Here is a 17857-nt window from a genome sequence, read left to right as displayed (position 1 = left end):
AGGGACTTGTCCCAAGCGGCGCAGCGACCGGGTGGTGGAGCCAGGCTGTGGTCCCGGGCAGGTCGGCGTCGGAGATCGTGCTCTTGACTGTGGGCAGCACTTGGTCTCCCTCCACCTAGAAAGCCTTCCCTCGCCGCTGCCTTCAGAATTCAACCGAGTTCCGAGCCGGCCACCTCCTCCAAGCAGTCCCCCTGCTCTGCAGTTACCTGCTCACAGCCGTGCCCCGCTGCCACACCCCACGGGTCCTCAGGCAACCTTAACCAAATAAAGGAAAGAGAAAACCAAAGGTCGCAGGCAGAGCCCATAAAGGGGCCACCCACTGGGTTTGGGAGCTGGTGGCTGGGCCTCTGAGGACCGGCCGAGCTACAGCACCTGGGTCTGGGCATGGACGGGGCTGGACAGCCTCCCTAGACTTGGCTCCAGTCCTCGTGCAGAGGCGTCACCTCTCTGAGTTCTAGACCCAGGGCCCGTTGCCATGGACCAGCCCGAGGCCTCCTGCTCCAGGTGAGTGCTGGGCTCGCCCTGCCACCTGGGGACCCGCTGCTAACCCCCATTCCCCACCCCACCCCGGCTCGGGGTTCCAGGAGCAAATGGGGGTCTGCTCCCCAACAGGCCTCAGACTGAGACGCTGTGCAAGGCCCCGGAGGGGGGGGGGGCGGGGGAGGATGGTGCTGTGGGGATCCGGGAACGCAGTCTGGGCCAGGCGGTGACTCCAGCGGCACCCAGCTCTGCTCCAGGACCCCAGGGGAGAGGCAAGGAATGGGGGGGGCACAGGCGTCCTAGACACCTCATCTGGGGAGTGTGGCCTGGCCGCACCAGGTGTGGGAAAGGCACCAGGCAGGCGGGCAGGCACCCCAAGGCCCTGGAGGGCCCCACCTCACCAGCAGGCAAAGCCTTGGGCGCCTGGGAGGCCTCCCCTGCGGGCAGAGCGCGGGCCTGGAGCCACCGAAGGGGATGGGGCGCGTCTGAGCCTCTGCTCCTCGCGGGCACCCCGGCGCCCGGGGGTGGGGCCGGGGTTTCGGGACGCGACCCAGGTGCTGATCCCCCCGCCTGCCCGCCTCCCGCAGCGAGCAGGCCCGCGCGGCCGCCGCCCGCGAGCTGCTCCTGGCGGCGCTGGAGGACCTGAGCCAGGAGCAGCTGAAGCGCTTCCGCCACAAGCTGCGCGACGCGCCGCTGGACGGGCGCAGCATCCCGTGGGGGCGGCTGGAGCGCGCGGACGTCGTGGACCTGGCCGAGCAGCTGACCCACTTCTACGGCGCCGAGCCCGCGCTCGAGGTGGCGCGCAAGACGCTGAAGAGGGCGGACGTCCGCGACGTCGCGGCGCAGCTCAAGGAGCAGCGGCTGCAGCGTGAGCGCGCGGGGCGGGTCGCCAGGTCCCTGCCCGCCACCCCTCCGTCCCCGTCCGTCCGGGACCGGCCGCCCTCCTCCCCGCCTCCCCGGGGAAGCCAGGCGCGCCCCCTGCCGGCCAGCTTCACTCCGGGCCGGGGCCTGGGATACGGGCCCTGGAGAGTGGCCGCGACCCCTATTGCGTCCACCCCCCCGCTCGCGCGCGCGGCCTCACGCAAGTCTCCCTTTCAGGGCTCGGCCCCAGCTTCTCGGTGCTGCTCTCCGTGTCCGGTAGGTCTCCGTCTGGGGGCGCAGGCCCTGCAGGGCCCAGGCTTGGAGCGGCTGCCCTCTCCCGGGGAGGCGCGGGTCTGGGAGGGCCAGGGCGAGGAGGGGGTGGCACAGCAGGGGAAACTGAGTCCTGAGCCGAGCGGGGAGGGCCGTGGGCACGGAGGGCGAGCTGACCCAGCCGCCCCCCCTCCTTCCCCATCTCCCCGCCCCCCCGCCCCCCCCCTCCCCCCAGAGTACAAGAAGAAATACCGGGAGCACGTGCTGCGGCAGCACGCCAAGGTCAAGGAGCGCAACGCCCGCTCCGTGAAGATCAACAAGCGCTTCACCAAGCTGCTCATCGCGCCCGAGAGCGCCGCCCTGGCGCCCGAGGCCCTGGGGCCCGCGGAGGCGCCCGCGCCCGAGCGCGCTCGGCGCTCGGACACGCACACTTTCAACCGCCTGTTCGGCCACGACGAGGAGGGCCAGCGGCCGCTGACCGTGGTGCTGCAGGGCCCGGCGGGCATCGGCAAGACCATGGCGGCCAAGAAAATCTTGTACGACTGGGCGGCGGGGAAGCTGTACCACGGCCAGGTGGATTTCGCCTTCTTCCTGCCGTGCGGGGAGCTGCTGGAGCGGCCGGGCGCCTGCAGCCTGGCCGACCTGGTCCTGGACCAGTGCCCGGACCGCAGCGCCCCGGTGCGGCAGATGCTCGCCAACTCCGAGCGGCTGCTCTTCATCCTGGACGGCGCGGACGAGCTGGACGAGCTGGACGAGGTGCCGGCGCCGGGGCCCGCCGAGGCGGCGGCCTGCACGGACCCCTTCGAGGCCGCCGGCGCCGCGCGGGTGCTGGGCAGCCTCCTGAGCAAGGCGCTGCTGCCCCAGGCCCGCCTGCTGGTGACCACGCGCCCCGCCGCGCCGGGCCGGCTGCAGGGCCGCCTGCGCTCCCCGCAGTGCGCCGAGGTGCGCGGCTTCTCGGACAAGGACAAGAAGAAGTACTTCTACAAGTTCTTCCAGGACGAGCGGCGGGCGGAGCGCGCCTACCGCTTCGTCAAGGAGAACGAGACGCTGTTCGCGTTGTGCTTCGTGCCCTTCGTGTGCTGGATCGTGTGCACCGTCCTGCGCCAGCAGCTGGAGCTGGGCCAGGACCTGTCGCGCACCTCCAAGACCACCACGTCCGTGTACCTGCTGTTCGTCGCCAGCTTCCTGAGCTCGGGGCCCGCCGCCGACCGGCCTCGGGTGCAGGGCGAGCTGCGCCAGCTGTGCCGCCTGGCCCGCGAGGGCGTCCTGGGGCGCAGGGCGCAGTTCGCCGAGAAGGATCTGGAGAGACTGCAGCTGAGCGGCTCCAAGGTCCAGACGCTGTTCCTCGTCAAGAAAGAGCTCCCGGGCGTGCTCCAGACCGAGGTCGCCTTCCAGTTCATCGACCCGAGTTTCCAGGAGTTCTTCGCGGCGCTGTCCTACCTGCTGGAGGAGGCGGGGCCCGCGGCGCCGGCGGGCGGCGTCCGGGAGCTCCTGCGCGGGGACCTGGCGCTCGCCACCCGCTTCCTCTTCGGGCTGCTGAGCGCCGAGCGCGTGCGTGACATCCAGCGCCACTTCGGCTGCGCGGTGTCCGAGCGCGTGAAGCAGGATGTGCTGCGGTGGGTGCAGGACCAGGGCCAGGGCCAGGGCCAGGGGCGCCCTCCCGCGGCGCCGGCGGGGGCGGAGGAGCCCAAGGAGCCGAAGGACGCGGAGTCCGAGGAGGAGGCGGAGGAGGAGGAGGAGGAGGAGGAGGAGGCAGAGGAGGAGGAGGAGGAGGAGGAGGAGGAGTTCAGCTTCCCGCTGGAGCTGCTGTACTGCCTGTTCGAGTCGCAGGAGGCGGCCTTCGTGCGCCAGGCCCTGCGGGGCCTCCGGGAGCTGGCGCTGGAGCGCTGGAGCTTCAGCCACATGGACCTGGCCGTGCTGAGCTACTGCGTGCGGTGCTGCCCCGCCGGGCAGGCGCTGCGGCTGGTTGGCTGTGCGCTGCCCGCCCCGCAGAAGAAGAAGAAGAAAAGCCTGATGAAGCGGCTGCAGAGCAGCCTGAGCGGCAGCCCGTGAGTCCCCGGCGGGGTCTCCCCCGGCCGCCCGGTGGGCACCGTTCAGGCCTGTGCCCCTGAGCGCCCACCTGGGCGTCCCCCCCGGCCAGAGGCAGGGCTTAGGGCTGGTTCTGCCCACCCCCTTGTGGGGCAGCCTCCAGTGCCCACCTTCTCCTCCATGCCACCCCCACCCCCGTCCTCTCCATGCCACCCCCGCCCCCCACCCCCACCCCCCACCCCCGCCATCCACATCCAAGGCAAACCTCAGAGCATGGCCATGTAGCTCTAGACCAGCCCCCGCCCGTGCTTTTTGGATTTTTAAAAAATATATCTTTATTGATTTCAGAGAGGAAGGAAGTGGGAGAGAGAGAGACATCAAGGATGAGAGAATCATGGACCGGCTGCCTCCTGCACGCCCCACACTGGGGATGGAGCCCGCACCCTGGGCCTGGGCCCTGACCGGGAGTCCAACCGTGACCTTCTGGTTCTTAGGTGAACGCTGAACCCCTGAGCCACAGGCCGGACCCCCCGCAATGCTTTCTCATAATGAGTTCTGGAACACACCACGCCCCTTTCCCCTGGGCCCCTTCCCTCTGCCGGAACACTGCTTGCCGCCTCCCCACAAGGCCGGCCCAGACTCCCCAGCTGCCCTGCGACCCCTGGGGCCCCAGATGTGCCCCAATGACCGCCCCACGCCGTGACCTCTGTCCGTGGCCGCCTCCTTCGCCAGACCCTCCGCTGCTCCAGGGCAAGGCTGTGTCGTTGTCCCTGGCCCAGGCGCTCAGCGTCCATTCGAGGACGAATGTGTGGACGTTGACAGGGGCTGGGGACACCCTCGCAGGCGCGAGGCCAGGCACACACTGGGGATGCGGGGACATGGCCCCCGGGTGCGCCTGGCCGGCTTCGGTGGGGAGGCGCCTGGGGCCATGAGAGGCCGCACTTGGGTTTGGGGTGAGGACAGAGGTGGCTGTGACACCTGAGGGGCACAGGGAAGAGGGAGGAGGGACTGCAGCCAGGTGGCTCCCCTCTCCCCACAGCTCTCAGGCCGCCGCGAAGAAACCCCAGGCGTCCTCGCTGCGCCCTCTCTGCGAGGCCATGACCGACCAGCAGTGCGGCCTGACCAGCCTGACGTGAGTGGCCCAGCCCAGCCCTGCGGGGCGGGCGCAGAGCAGGGTGCCCGGGGGAGGCCGAGGAGGGGCCCTGTCTGGGCTGGCTGAGGGGACGGGCGGGGAGCCTGTGGCCTCGGGCGTCCATGCCGGGGCCCATCCCCAGCCTAGGGGCTCCTTGGGAAGGGGGCTGACCAGGTCCGAGTGGGAGCTGAGCGTTGGGGGGGGGAGGGACATGGAGGAGACCAGCCCACTGGCCGTCAGTCCTGCCACTCAGCTCAGTGCAGCGTGTGCACCACAGCATTTATGTGGCAAAGAGGCAGAAGCCACACCCTGCCGGCCGTAGGGACCAGCTAACTACACTGCGGCCCACCCTAGCTCGGGGGCAACTCAGGGGGTTGGCATGTGCAGGGGGAGGCCGGCGTGTGCAGGGGGAGGTCTGTGTGTGCAGGGGGAGGCCTGTGTGTGCAGGGGGAGGCCTGTGTGTGCAGAGGGAGGTCGGCATGTGCAGGGGGAGGTCGGTGTGTGCAGGGGGAGGTCGGCGTGTGCATGGGGAGGTCAGTGTGTGCAGGGGGAGGCCTGTGTGTGCAGGGGGAGGCCTGTGTGTGCAGAGGGAGGTCGGCATGTGCAGGGGGAGGTCGGTGTGTGCAGGGGGAGGTCTGTGTGAGCAGGGGGAGGTCAGCGTGTGCAGGGGGAGGTCGGCGTGTGCAGAGGGAGGTCAGTGTGTGCAGGGGGAGGTCGGTGTGTGCAGGGGGAGGCCTGTGTGTGCAGGGGGAGGTCGGTGTGTGCAGGGGGAGGTCGGCGTGTGCATGGGGAGGTCAGTGTGTGCAGGGGGAGGCCTGTGTGAGCAGGGGGAGGTCAGCGTGTGCAGGGGGAGGTCGGCGTGTGCAGGGGGAGGTCAGTGTGTGCAGGGGGAGGTCAGTGTGTGCAGGGGGAGGTCAGTGTGTGCAGGGGGAGGTCTGTGTGAGCAGGGGGAGGTCAGCGTGTGCAGGGGGAGGTCGGCGTGTGCAGGGGGAGGTCAGTGTGTGCAGGGGGAGGTCTGTGTGAGCAGGGGGAGGTCGGCGTGTGCAGGGGGAGGTCAGTGTGTGCAGGGGGAGGTCTGTGTGAGCAGGGGGAGGTCAGCGTGTGCAGGGGGAGGTCGGCGTGTGCAGGGGGAGGTCGGCGTGTGCAGGGGGAGGCCTGTGTGTGCAGGGGGAGGTCGGTGTGTGCAGGGGGAGGTCGGCGTGTGCATGGGGAGGTCAGTGTGTGCAGGGGGAGGCCTGTGTGTGCAGGGGGAGGCCTGTGTGTGCAGAGGGAGGTCGGCATGTGCAGGGGGAGGTCGGTGTGTGCAGGGGGAGGTCGGTGTGTGCAGGGGCAGGTCGGCGTGGGTTCCTCATAAATGCGTGGTCAACAGTGTCCTAGGGAAGACTGGCATGTGCCCAGGCATGTGCCCGGGGTGATGCCACCAGGGACACGCCTGGTGACAAAGGCAGGGGCGCTGTGCAGCCGACACTCCTCCGCTGACCCCACCCCCAGGGAGCGGGCAGTCTGCACAGCCGGGCAGCGAGGGCCGAGGGGCCGGGACTGACATGTGCTTGGGGACCACAGGCTGTCCCGCTGCAGACTCCCAGACTCCGCGTGCCACGACCTGGCGCAGGCCCTGAAGGCGGCCCCCGCCCTGACCGAGCTGTGCCTCCTGCACAACGGGCTCAGCCAGGCGGGGCTGCGGGCGCTGAGCGAGGGCCTGGTCTGGCCCGGGTGCCGGGTGCAGACACTCAGGTGAGGCTGGGTCTGGGCGGAGGAAGGGACGAAGGGACGGGAGGGGCCCCCAGCGGCTCCTGAGGCCCCCTCTCCGCAGGCTGCAGCAGCCCGGCCTCCAGGAGGCGCTCCAGTACCTGGTGGGCCTGCTCCAGCACAGCCCCGCCCTGACCACCCTGGATCTCAGTGGCTGCCAGCTGTCGGGACCCGTGGTGACAGGCCTGTGCGCGGCCCTGCAGCAGCCGGGATGCCGCCTGCAGACCCTCAGGTAGGGGAGGGGCAGGAAGGGTGCTGGGGACACACCTCTGAAGCTGGGCGGGGGTGGGGGGTTACCTGAGGCTCCCCCTAGACCAGCGGTTCTCAACCTGTGGGTCGCGACCCCTTTGGCGGTCGAACAACCCTTTCACAGGGGTCGCCTAAGACCATCGGAAAACACATCTATAATGACATATTGTTTTTGTGATGAATCACTATGCTTTAATGATGTTCAATTTGTAACAATGAAAATACATCCTGCTTATCTGATATTTACATGACGATTCATAACAGTAGCAACATTACAGTTATGAAGCAGCAACGAAAATAATTTTATGGTTGGGGGTCACCACAACATGAGGAACTGTATTAAAGGGTCGCGGCGTGAGGAAGGTTGAGAAACAATGTCCTAGGCCCTGAGTGAGCACAGTCCCTGGAGACACCCCTCCAAGCCCTGGCCCCAGCCCTTGGCCTCGACCTCTCTGCCAGACCAAACGTCCATCTGGTGCGGTGCCCATGGCACAGTCTGGGTCAATGCTCCCAACACCCTCCCACTCTCCCGGGCTTGGGTCCCAGCTCACTGCCCCCCTCCCCCCGCCCCCCTCCCCTCCCCCGTCACTGCTGCTCCCTGCCCTGGTCCCTGCTTCCCTCCCACCCACCTCCCCCTTGTCCTGTGCACGCAGCCTGAGCTCCGTGGAGCTGAGCAAGCAGTCCCTGGAGGAGCTGCAGGCTGTGAGGACAGCAAAGCCAGGCCTGGTCATCACACACGCGGCGCTGGACAGCCCCCCTGCGTCTCCCCAGGAACTCAGCACGGCCTTGTAGGCCCCGCGGGCAGTGCAGCCAGGAGGACGCCCCTCAGCCCAGGAGAAGCTCTCCCGTCCGAGGACCTGAGGGAGTTGCTGAGGGGCCGGGCAGACAGGGAGAAGCCCCAACCGACGGGCATGGCCCCCTCCATGGTCCTCCACAGGGCCCGGGACATGCCCCTTCCCCACACCCTGGGCCCTGACCCCCGCTGGGCCCCACCACCTTCCTCTCCCGGGCCCTGCAGCCACCCCTTTGCAGCCCTGCCCCCAACAATGCTGCTGGGAGCCCCCATAACTGAGCGCCTGCCACGCGCGGACCTTGACTGGTGTGCTGGGTGCAGAGTGACACCTTCGCGGACCGTCTCCATCTGCGGTGCGGGCCCCAGGGCCCCACGGTCCTGCCCCTGGCCAACGAGGTTCAAGCAGGGCTGACCCTTGACCAGAGGTGGGCGGGTCGCCATCCCTCCCCCAGAACGCGGGTCCTGGCATCAGGGGAGGCCATCCCTGAGGCCGTGTGCCGAGCCCAGGGGTGTCCACTGGCCGTCTAAGGTCTGGGGACGGAGCCCAGGGCAGAGGGAGAAGGCAGTGGCCTGACCCGGCGGCGGCCGGCCGTGACGGCTGGCGGTGGGCAGTCCGAGCCGGTAATAAAGTCTCTTTTGCATTCGTGTGTTGGCTTCTGTTGCACTTGGCCGGCATCCTGGCCAGCTTCCCTTTGGTACCTAACTCCCCTGTCTGGGCGGGGTGCCCATTTCAAGGATGAGAAAACCGAGGCTCAGGGAGCAGCCTGACTGCAAGCAGCCCTGACCCTCGATGGACAGGCCAGCAATGGGCGGCCCTCGAGGCTTCCCGCCCAACACTGTGGGCGGGGCCAGCTCCTGAGACCCCACCCAGGTAGAGGGGCAGGCAGGTTCGGGAGCCTGAGGGGGCGGCGAAGGATGGAGAAGACAGGCCAGAGAAGAACGCTGGGCCGGGTGGGACGCTGCCCTCTGATGGAGCCGAGTCTTCATTTTACAGCAGATTCCACGAAGCACAGTGAGGGCGTGGCCGAGATGCTTACAGCGTTCTCGCGGGTTTTGAATCCACTCAGTCACATGCACCTGATCGAGCCCCTCCCACAGCCCACACCACTCAGCCACGTGGGGGCCGCTCCCACAGCGGTGCCCTTCCGAAATCAGCTTTCTTTTTTCTTTTTAATATATTTTCATTGACTTCAGAAGAGAAGGGAGAGGGAAAGAGAGAGAGAAACATCAATGATGAGAGAGAATCGTTGATCAGCTGCCTCCTGCACGCACACACCCCCCCTCACTGGGGGTTGAGCCCACAACCCAGGCCTGTGCCCTGACTGGGACTCGAACTGTGACCTCCTGGTTCCTAGGTCGACGCTCAGACACTCAACCCCGGAGCCCCGCCGGCCGGGCTGGCCCGTTCACGGCAGCTCTTGACCTAATGACCTGGTGCCCCACCTCCAGGCACCATCACAGTTGGGATTCGATGTCAACAGAGACAGACGTGGGGGCCCCAGCAGGGAGCGCGCTCAGAACGTGAAGGGCGCAGAGGCGGAAGCCAGGCTGACTGCGGGGAGTGGGGGCGGGCACCTTGGGGACTTGTCCTCCCAGAGAGGTGGGCACCACCGCGGGCTCTGAGCAGAGGGCACGGGCTGACCTCGCCACTCGCAGGACGGAAGGGCGGAGCAGAGGCAGAAAGCGGGGAGTGTGCTGGCCCAGGAGTCACGGGGGACGGAGAGCAGGCAGCGCTGGAGTGGGCGTGGGTGTGCGACCCAGGCGGCCGGGCCTGGATGAGGGAGCGACAGGGAGGGCAGCTGGGGGGGAGGGGGGGTCTGAGTGTCTCTGACTGGGGGTCAGACATCTGGGTCAGCCCAGGGTGTGAGAGAGGAGAACGGAAGAGGCCCAAGACCAGCCCGGAGCATCCAGGGGGCAGGGGGCCAGGGACAAGGGGAGGGGGGGAGATGGAGGATGAGAGGAGAGGCTGGGGAGCCAGAGGGGAGGGCAGAGGACAGTCTGCAGGACCTCTCCTACAGGCCCTGCCCTCAGGTCCACCCTAGGGCACGTCTTGAGGCCACACCAGGCCCTCAGGCTGACCCACGCGGCCTCAGGGGGCGGGATGGGGGCTGCAGTTCAACCACCGACCGCCGCCTCGCCCTGAGCCGCGTCTGCCCCGCCTCCTGCCCACCCTCCCAGCACTGCCCTGGGGGCGGGGACCAGCCTCCCGCCCCGCCCGCCCGCCCTGCACCGCCCCGAGGGCGGGGACGGAGGGCCTTCCGCGTCCACCGGCTGCTCCTCCCTGGGCCCTGGAGCCACAGCTGAAGGACGCGGGGCTGCGGTGAGCCCAGACGGCTGCCCCCTCCCTCCCGGGCTCGCCCGGCCTCTCGCCCCCACAGCCCCGGGCACTGCCCCCCTACGCCCCACCCGCCCCAGGCGGCTTCCTCGGGGAGAAATGTCCCGGGCAGAGTCCTCACTGCCACCCACAGGGCCCGTGCTGGGGTGGGGCGGGGAGAGAGCCGGAAGGTCCGGACGGAGGTCGGAAGGTGGGGGTTTGGGGACTCCCTTGGGTCCCTGGAGATCAATATGAGGGGTCGAGGGCTTTCCTGGGGGGGTCTGCCCAGGTGGGCCCAATTGGGGGCCACCAGCCAAGTTCCAAGGGCAGGGGCTTTGGGGTTAACAGCATCAAGCGAGGGAGACCCAACCCACTGGGGGTCCCCTGGCCCCCACCCTTTTCCAGATTCCCATGGCGGACGCCAGCGAAGACCCCACCGTATTCACTGCCCACTCTCTGCCCAGTGACCCCCGGCTCTGGGCCACCGTGACCAACGCATACTTGGGCACACGTGTCTATCATGATACGCTGCATGTGAATGGCGTGTACAACGGGGCCTTGGGGGACACGCACCGAGCCATCCTGCCCAGTCCCCTCGGCGTCCGGCTGGAGGCCCCCGCGGGCACCGGAGAGCAGCTGACCACGACCTTTGTCCTGGACACCAACACAGGTAGCCGCTGCCTGCCCCCCACCCCCAGCCCGGCCGTGTTCCAGGTTAGAGGGGAGGGTGGGCCCACGCAGTGAGCGGGGAGCGGGGAGGGGGAGGGGCAGAGGGGGACTCACTCCCAGAGCAGAAAGGCCAGCAGCTTCGTAACCGTCCCGGCTGCCCCGCGAGGGGCCCGTGTGATGGGCCTTCGTCCCCCCGCCCGCCCGGCAGGCTCCTTTCTGCACACCCTGGAGGGCGCCCGCTTCCAGGCCTCGCAGCGCATCTACGCCCACCGCAGGCTGCCCCACGTCCTGGCCTTCAGCGTGTCCATCGCCCGCTTGGCCCCGGGCAGCTGGCCCGTCACGGTGCCGCTGCGGTCCGCCTTCTCCCCAGAAAGCCCCGACTTGGACCTGCACCTGGGGCCTGACTTCCAGGGAGCCCGGTGAGGAGGGGGCGGGGGCGGGGGGCAAGCCGGCGGCCCCAGGGAGCCTGGCCCTGAGACAGCCGTGCTCTCGCAGGTACCTGTACGGCCACACGCTCGCCCCCGAGCAGCCTGGGGGAGCGCGGCAGGAGGTGCACATGCTGTGGACGCCGGTGCCCCCCGCCCTGACCCTGGGGGAGGGCGAGAAGGACAGGACCTGGGAGTTCCTGACCGTGGTGGGCGGCAGCCAGGCCGAGGCCCGGGCCTGCCTTTCCGAGGCCCTGGAGCTGCAGGCCAGGGGGGCGCTGTACCCCACCCACGCCCAGGCCTGGGCGCAGCTCTGGGCAGGCTGTGGCCTGGATGTGGTGGGGCCCCTGGCCCTGCGCCAGGCCCTGCGTGGCGCCCTCTACTACCTGCTCAGCGCCCTCCCCGCGCCCGGGGTCCCAGGATATGTCTGCCACGGACTCAGCCCCGGGGGCCTCTCCAACGGGAGCCGCGAGGAATGCTACTGGGGCCACGTGTTCTGGGACCAGGTGTGCACCCGCCGCCCCTCACGCACCTGCGCGGCGTGGGTGTGGGTGGCACACAGGCAGAGGGTCGCTGGGCCCAGGGCACGGCCTTGCCGCGGATGGGGCTGTGGCTGGAGAAGCACAGGGACCATGGCAACAGGGACGGTTTCCCGGAGGCGGTGGCATCTCAGATGGAGGATGTGTGGGGGTCTGCTGCGAAAGCAGTTCAGGCGAGGGCACCGAAAGGCAAAAGCCCCAGAGCTGGAGAGGGCCTGGCATCTGGCCAGGGCGGGGGGCGGGGCTCATGAGGCTGGAAGGGCAGTGGTAGGGGGGCTGCAGGCGCCGTGAAGGCCCGTTAATTGGGGTGTGACACAGACAGATGTGGGCTCTGGAAAGACCCGTGCAGCTGCTGAGGAAATGTGGGGGCGGTGAGGCCGGCAGGAGCGGGGCCAGGAGAGCTGGGACTTGGAGACCAGTGGGCACGGAGCCCAAGGAGCGGGCTGTGGCCCACTTGACCCTCCGGTCAGGCAGCCAGTGAGCCACGAAGCCGGATCCTGGCCTGAGCCCCAGGCCAGCCCCAGGTGCCGCCTGGGGAGGGGAAGCACTGGGCCAGGGACCTGAGGGTGTCAGCTGGAGATGGGGACGTGTGGCGGGCGGGTGAGGAGGGCCCGGGACAGACCCGGGTGGGCAGCAAGGAGGTATGCTGCCCGAGGCCCCCCAGGGCAGAAGGGGGGTGGGGGCAGGGGGAGGGGGCGTGAGCTCGAAGCGGCCCCTCTGGCTGTGCTCCCAGGACCTCTGGATGTTCCCGAATCTCCTCCTGCTCCAGCCCCAGGCCGCCAGGGCCCTGCTGCAGTACCGCGTCCAGACGCTGGGCGGGGCCCTGGACAACGCCCGGAGCCTGGGCTACCAGGTGAGCGAGGCCAGTGCCCGCCCCGCGGGGTCCCTCGAGGGCGGATGTCGCCAGAGCCCTCTGTGGGGGGGAGGGCGTCTGGGGTTCTGACGGGCTCAGCAGCATTGCCGGCCTGCATTGTACCGATGGGAACAGCCTGGCTGATACCCAGCGGGTCCCCTCACTGCCCGGTGCCCGGGCAGCCACAGTGGAAACTGGGCAGAGGCCACCTGGCCCACGGGGGGGACGGGGGAGCAATCCAGTGGCACCCGGGAAGTTGGTGCCCCACCTCTGCCCTCTGGCCGTAGGCTGAGTGTATTGGGAAATATGTGAGCTGCTCCCAAGCCTCCCCCCCCATAAAGGATCGGTCTGCACCTCCCCCATCCCCCAGGGAGCCAAGTTTGCCTGGGAGAGCGCGGCCTCCGGCCTGGAGGTCTGCCCTGAGGACATCTACGGGACCCAGGAGATCCACGTCAACGGGGCCGTGGCGCTGGCCTTCCAGCTGTACTACCACAGCACCCAGGTGAGGCCGCTGTCCACGGGCCGTGGGCGCTCCCCCTGTGGCCCCGCCCCCAGCTGGGACTTCCTGCCTCGAGCCAGTCCAGGCACCCGGGGGCCACGCATTCACTCCTGGGGGCTGGGAAGGGTGGGCCTTGGCGGGAATGCAGGTCCACTGAGAGCTAGAATCGTGGGTGCCGGGCTCTGTCCCCACCTCTCCGCCCCCAGGACCTGCAGCTCTTCCAGGAGGCTGGCGGCTGGGACGTGGTCAGCGCCGTGGCTGAGTTTTGGTGCAGCCGCGTGGAATGGAGCCCTGCAGAGGAGGAGTTCCACCTGAAGGGTGAGGGCATGGCGGGGGGAGGGTGTTCATGGAGGAGGGTGGTCATGGGGGAGGGTGGTCATGGGGGGGGGTGGTCAGGGGGTGGGTGGGTGGTCATGGGGGATGGTCATGAGCTGGTGGATGCTCTTTGGTTCAAGGTCAGGGTCAGGGTCAGGGTCAGGTCAGGGTTAACTTGATGTTGCCACCCCACCCTGGCCAGTGCACTGGGGCAGGTCTAAGCCCCTGCACTAAGCACCTTCGTGCCTCTGTGCCCAGGAGTCATGCCCCCCGACGAATACCATTCCGGGGTCAACAACTCCGTGTACACCAACGTGCTGGCCCAGAACAGGTCAGACCCAAGACCCCACCCCACCCAGCCCAGCCGTGCGGGGGCCGGCGGAGAGCACCCGAGCACAGCCCCGCCTCTGCCCTAGCCTGCGCTTCGCTGCTGCCCTGGCCCGGGACCTGGGCCGGCCCGTCCCCAGCCGGTGGCTGGCCGTGGCCGATAAGATCAAGGTGCCCTTTGACCCGAAGCACAACTTCCACCCCGAGTTTGATGGATACGAGCCTGGTGAGTGGACTCGGGGCCCTTCGAGGCCCCTTCTCCCTCCCGCCGCCCTTCCCGACAGAGGGTCCGGTCCACCTTCCCCCCCAGCAGCCCTGTCCCCCCCCCCCCAGGAGAGGAGGTGAAGCAGGCAGACGTTGTGCTCCTGGGGTACCCCGTCCCCTTCTCCCTGAGCCCTCAAGTTCGCAGGAAAAACCTGGAAATGTACGAGGCTGTGACGTCGCCCCAGGGCCCGGCCATGACGTGGGTAAGAGGGTGGGTGATCCCACGGCAGCCCCAGCCCTGTCCCCCGGCCTGCCCCCCTCCCATGCCATGGACCTCACCCCAGGGTGCCCTCTGCCCTCTGCCCTCTGCCCCCAGAGCATGTTTGCCGTGGGCTGGATGGAGCTGAAGGATGCCAGGCGGGCACGGGACCTGCTGGACAGGAGTTTCGCCAACATCACCGAGCCCTTCAAGGCCAGCCTGGGCCCCGCCACCCCCCCCCCGTCCCTGGCCACTCCCCCCTGCGCGCCTGGGTGGTGGGAGTGGGAGCCCAGCTTCTGGGGTCACCGCGCTGGCAGTGCCCACCCCACCCGACCTCCCGGGAGCAGGGACAGCGGCCGGGGGGGCCTGTGTCCTGCTTCCCAGCTCTGACTGCCCGCCCCGCCCCTGCAGGTGTGGACGGAGAACGCCGACGGGTCCGGCGCCGTGAACTTCCTGACGGGCATGGGGGGCTTCCTGCAGGCGGCGCTCTTTGGGTTCACAGGGTTCCGGTGAGTGGGGTGACCGGCCGGAGGAGGTCGCCGCCCTGCCTGCCCTCTTCACAGAGCCTCCCCTCCCGCAGGATCACCCCGGCCGGCCTGACCTTTGACCCCATGTGTCCGGCGGGGGTCTCTGGCGTGTGTGTCTCTGGCGTCTCCTACCAGGGGAGCAAGCTTGACTTCTCCTTCTCCGAGGGCTCGGTGACGGTGGAGGTCAGGCCCCCGGCGGGGCCCGGGGCGCCCCCGCTGGAGGTCGAGCTGTGGCCGGCGCAAACCCTGCTCCCCCTGCGCCCAGGTAGGCTGCTACCCCGAGACCCACCCAGGGCCCCCCGGCTGGCCCGGCATGTGCCCTCACCCTCAGGGTGGCCCCCTGTCCCTGCAGGACACAAGGTCTCCTTTCCCTGCTCTGCCGGCCGGATTCAAAGGTCACCCTTGTAGGAGCCGAGGCAGCAAGTTCTGCTCCCAGAATGTCCTGGGAGAAACTGTTGGAGACACGGGAGCCCACGGCACCCCCTGGACACCTGTGGGCCCCCCGCCCCGGAGCCCCTCACCTGGTGCCGTCCTGGCCTCAGGGACCTCTCGGGTCCTCCGGAGGCGGCTGGCTGCACCGCTCCTCCTGGTCGCCCTCCTGGCCTGCCGCCGTCTGCCTCCACCCCCCTCCGCCTGGCAGCCAGGCTCACGGGCTCCAGGAAAGGTCTGGCTTCTTTGGCCTGAAGTTCAAGGCTGCCTCTCGCCCGACCCCTTCCCTGCCTAACCTGTACCCATTGCCTCCCTCACCGGCATGCCTGCTCCTGCCCCCAGGCTGCCCCTGCCCCTGCCGTGCCCGAGTCACTTGCCCAGGGAGCTGTGGGTCAGGCAGGCGGCTCTGCTGGGAGGCCGGGGCGGGCGGGCCTGTTTGGGGGGCAGTGGGGAGGGGCGGGCTCGCCTGCGGAATTGGAATTACTCCGACTCAGCCGAAGCTTCACCAGCCAGAGCCCTCCATGTCACCGAGGCCCCGTCATGGTCGGACCCGGTGCTCCGGGCTGTCCCGGGAACTCAGCGTCCTCCGTCCCCGGCGCCCGGGCTCGGGGCGCTTCAGTCCGGCTGGACAGCCCCACCCATGCCTTTCCTCAGCCAAGCGGGTGCAGGGCAAGACCCCGTATCGTCTCTCTGACCGGCAGGAAGGACCGAGCCCAGGGCACAGGGTTCTGCGGGGGCCACAGCCTTGCAGCTGGCACGTCACACCGGGTCCCCTGGGTTTGCCAATGAGGCAAGGCGGCGTCCGCAGGAAACTCGGCGAGGGCCCTGCCTGTGCACTGCCGGGAGTTAAAGTCGGGTTGGGGGAGCGGCCGGCAGGCTCCTCTGGAGCCAGGGCGCCCGGTGGATGAGTTCCCGCCGGTAACTGGCATTGTTAGAGCGAGTAGGTGGGTCCCGTTGGCGGCCCCCCTCCCCCCTGGCCAAGTGTGTTCTGGACAGAGGTAGTCCAAGTTCTCCGAGAAGCAGACACCCAGCAGACAAACTGTGACGGACGGACGGACGGACAGACAGAAGGGGATGCAAGGCGGGTGGGGGCCGGGGGGCCCAGGCCTGACCCTGTGTGGCCGTGGGGGCAGCCCTGGGTCAGAGTGGCCTCAGAGGGAGGTGGCCAAGTTGTAACGAGCACCCGTGTCAGGACCAGCTCCCCGGGTCCTCGGTGGCTCTCCGGCACCCACAGGCTCTCCCTCCCCGCAGACGCCCAGCAGGTCGCAAAGCCTTGGGGACTGTCCCGGGGCAGCAGCCCTGGAGCCAGGGGTGGGCACAGGCACCGGGGGCACCAGGTTGCTGGAGCCCAATGCGGCTGCACCTGCAGGCCACCTGCGCACGGCCACCTGTGCCTACAGCGGGCGGCCCTCTGAGGGGCGGTGGGCGGCAGGGCATGCATGCCGGGCTCGGGCCCCTGGTAGCCAGCGGCCTGACTTGGGCAGGGGCCTTCAGCCTGCCCAGGACACGGCCAGGGTGCCGGCGACCTCCTCCCCACCGGGCTTGACTGCACCTCTGTCCTCAGCACCTGGGCACGGGCGGGCAACCTTCACGCCCATCACAGCCCTCAGACCATCCCGTGCTGGGCCACATACCTGGCCCCCACACAGGCTGACCCCTGCTCCCAGCCTCTACCCAGCGCGGGTTGGTCCCTTCTTGGGCCAAACCTGGAGCTCAGGGTGGGCAGGCGGTCTCCATCCTGGCCCAAGCGCCGGCACACTGCCCTCGGCCTTGGTCCCACGTGGGGCCAGCTGGCTTCTCCACCCCCAGGCCCCGGCCAGCGCACCTCGGCCTCAGGGGCTGGCTCAGGGCAGCACGCTTCTCAGCTTGGGGCTGGGGTGCATGTGGCCAGGGAACCGACTGCGGGCACGTGGGGGATGGCTGGGCCAGCTGTTGGGTGTCGTGGGGAGGGAGGTGTGGGCAGGCAGCACGTTGGGAACGCCAAGTACAGCGGCTAAACAGGCCTCCCCCACCCCAGCCCAGGCAGAGTGGACAGGCCAAGGGGGCTCCCTGGGGACGGAAGGGACCCTGGGTGGGGTGATCAAAACCCCAGCCACCCTGTGCTTAAGGCCCTGCAATTAGCCTGCCCTGTCATTGGCCCGGCCACAGCAAGGCCCCGGGACCTCACCCAGCCACACAGGGTGTGTGCATGTGTCTAGCAACCCCCCTCTGCCAGCCCGCAGCTTGGGGTGCACCAGGAGGGGAATTACAGGGCATGGGCCTGGCACCAAGGGTGCTGAGAAAGTGTCCTCACCCCCTGTGTCCCCCTCTGCACAATGTCGCCCGCTGTGTGGTGTGGGCGTCCCATCTGCATGAGCGAGGCTGCGTGGAGGGCGCGTGGCCATGCCTGTGTGCGCCTGTGTCCCGTGTCCAGCCGTACGGACGCGCTGCAGGGCTGAGGTTTCTCAGAGTTAAAGGGACCGACCCAGTGACCCAAAGAAGGAGACTGGCACACACCCGACCCACAGACAGGCACGCGCAGGAGGGCTCTCCCTGGCCAGGGACTCCCACCCGCCTTGCACGCAGACGCACGCACGCAGACGGGTGGGCACACGTGGAGTCCGGGAGACACACCACTCATGCCCCGGAAGACACGCCACGAAACCACAGCGCGGGCAGCCGAGATGAAAGCCCGGGTTCCCAAACGGGATTCTAAATGCGCCGGCGCCTCCGCCCAGCAGCCGCAGGCCGCCCGGGCCCCCCGGGACGGTGGGAGACCACAGCCCAAAGCAGGACATTCCGAGCAGGGCGAGCCCCCGTCAGTGTCGGGGTCCACCCAGGGCGTCTGGCGGTGGGTGTCCGACACCCTCCCCGCCCCCACCCAGCCAGAAACCAGCCGGGGGGCCCCTTGTGGATCCAGGCACGTTTAATGGTGAGCCCAGTGAGCGGGGAGGGA

General features: G+C 69.0%; 2 protein-coding genes across 3 annotated transcripts; both read left to right on the top strand.

The window, feature by feature from the left end:
* The first annotated feature begins 364 nt into the window (after nucleotides 1-364).
* Nucleotides 365-8209, top strand: NLRP6 (NLR family pyrin domain containing 6). Of its 2 annotated transcripts, XM_059710682.1 has the most exons (8): nucleotides 365-504; nucleotides 1068-1348; nucleotides 1579-1617; nucleotides 1847-3659; nucleotides 4679-4771; nucleotides 6335-6505; nucleotides 6585-6752; nucleotides 7423-8209. In XM_059710682.1, exons 1-8 carry the CDS (start codon nucleotides 476-478, stop codon nucleotides 7559-7561), a joined length of 2733 nt encoding a protein of 910 aa, XP_059566665.1. In that variant the 5' UTR covers nucleotides 365-475; the 3' UTR covers nucleotides 7562-8209. The 2 variants fall into 2 exon arrangements, with proteins under 2 accessions (XP_059566665.1, XP_059566666.1); XM_059710683.1 differs by lacking the exon at nucleotides 6585-6752.
* A 2078-nt stretch (nucleotides 8210-10287) lies between these two features.
* On the top strand, nucleotides 10288-17855 carry PGGHG (protein-glucosylgalactosylhydroxylysine glucosidase). Its single transcript, XM_059710701.1, has 13 exons — nucleotides 10288-10546; nucleotides 10754-10964; nucleotides 11041-11476; nucleotides 12243-12362; nucleotides 12733-12864; nucleotides 13068-13179; nucleotides 13435-13507; nucleotides 13593-13729; nucleotides 13837-13970; nucleotides 14084-14179; nucleotides 14378-14475; nucleotides 14547-14758; nucleotides 14846-17855. Exons 1-13 carry the CDS (start codon nucleotides 10288-10290, stop codon nucleotides 14899-14901), a joined length of 2076 nt encoding a protein of 691 aa, XP_059566684.1. The 3' UTR covers nucleotides 14902-17855.
* Nucleotides 17856-17857: the final 2 nt, after the last annotated feature.

The sequence above is a fragment of the Myotis daubentonii genome, chromosome 9 (genome assembly GCF_963259705.1).
Source record: "Myotis daubentonii chromosome 9, mMyoDau2.1, whole genome shotgun sequence".
NCBI classification, from domain to species: domain Eukaryota; kingdom Metazoa; phylum Chordata; class Mammalia; order Chiroptera; family Vespertilionidae; genus Myotis; species Myotis daubentonii.
This window is presented reverse-complemented; position numbering and strand designations above follow the sequence as displayed.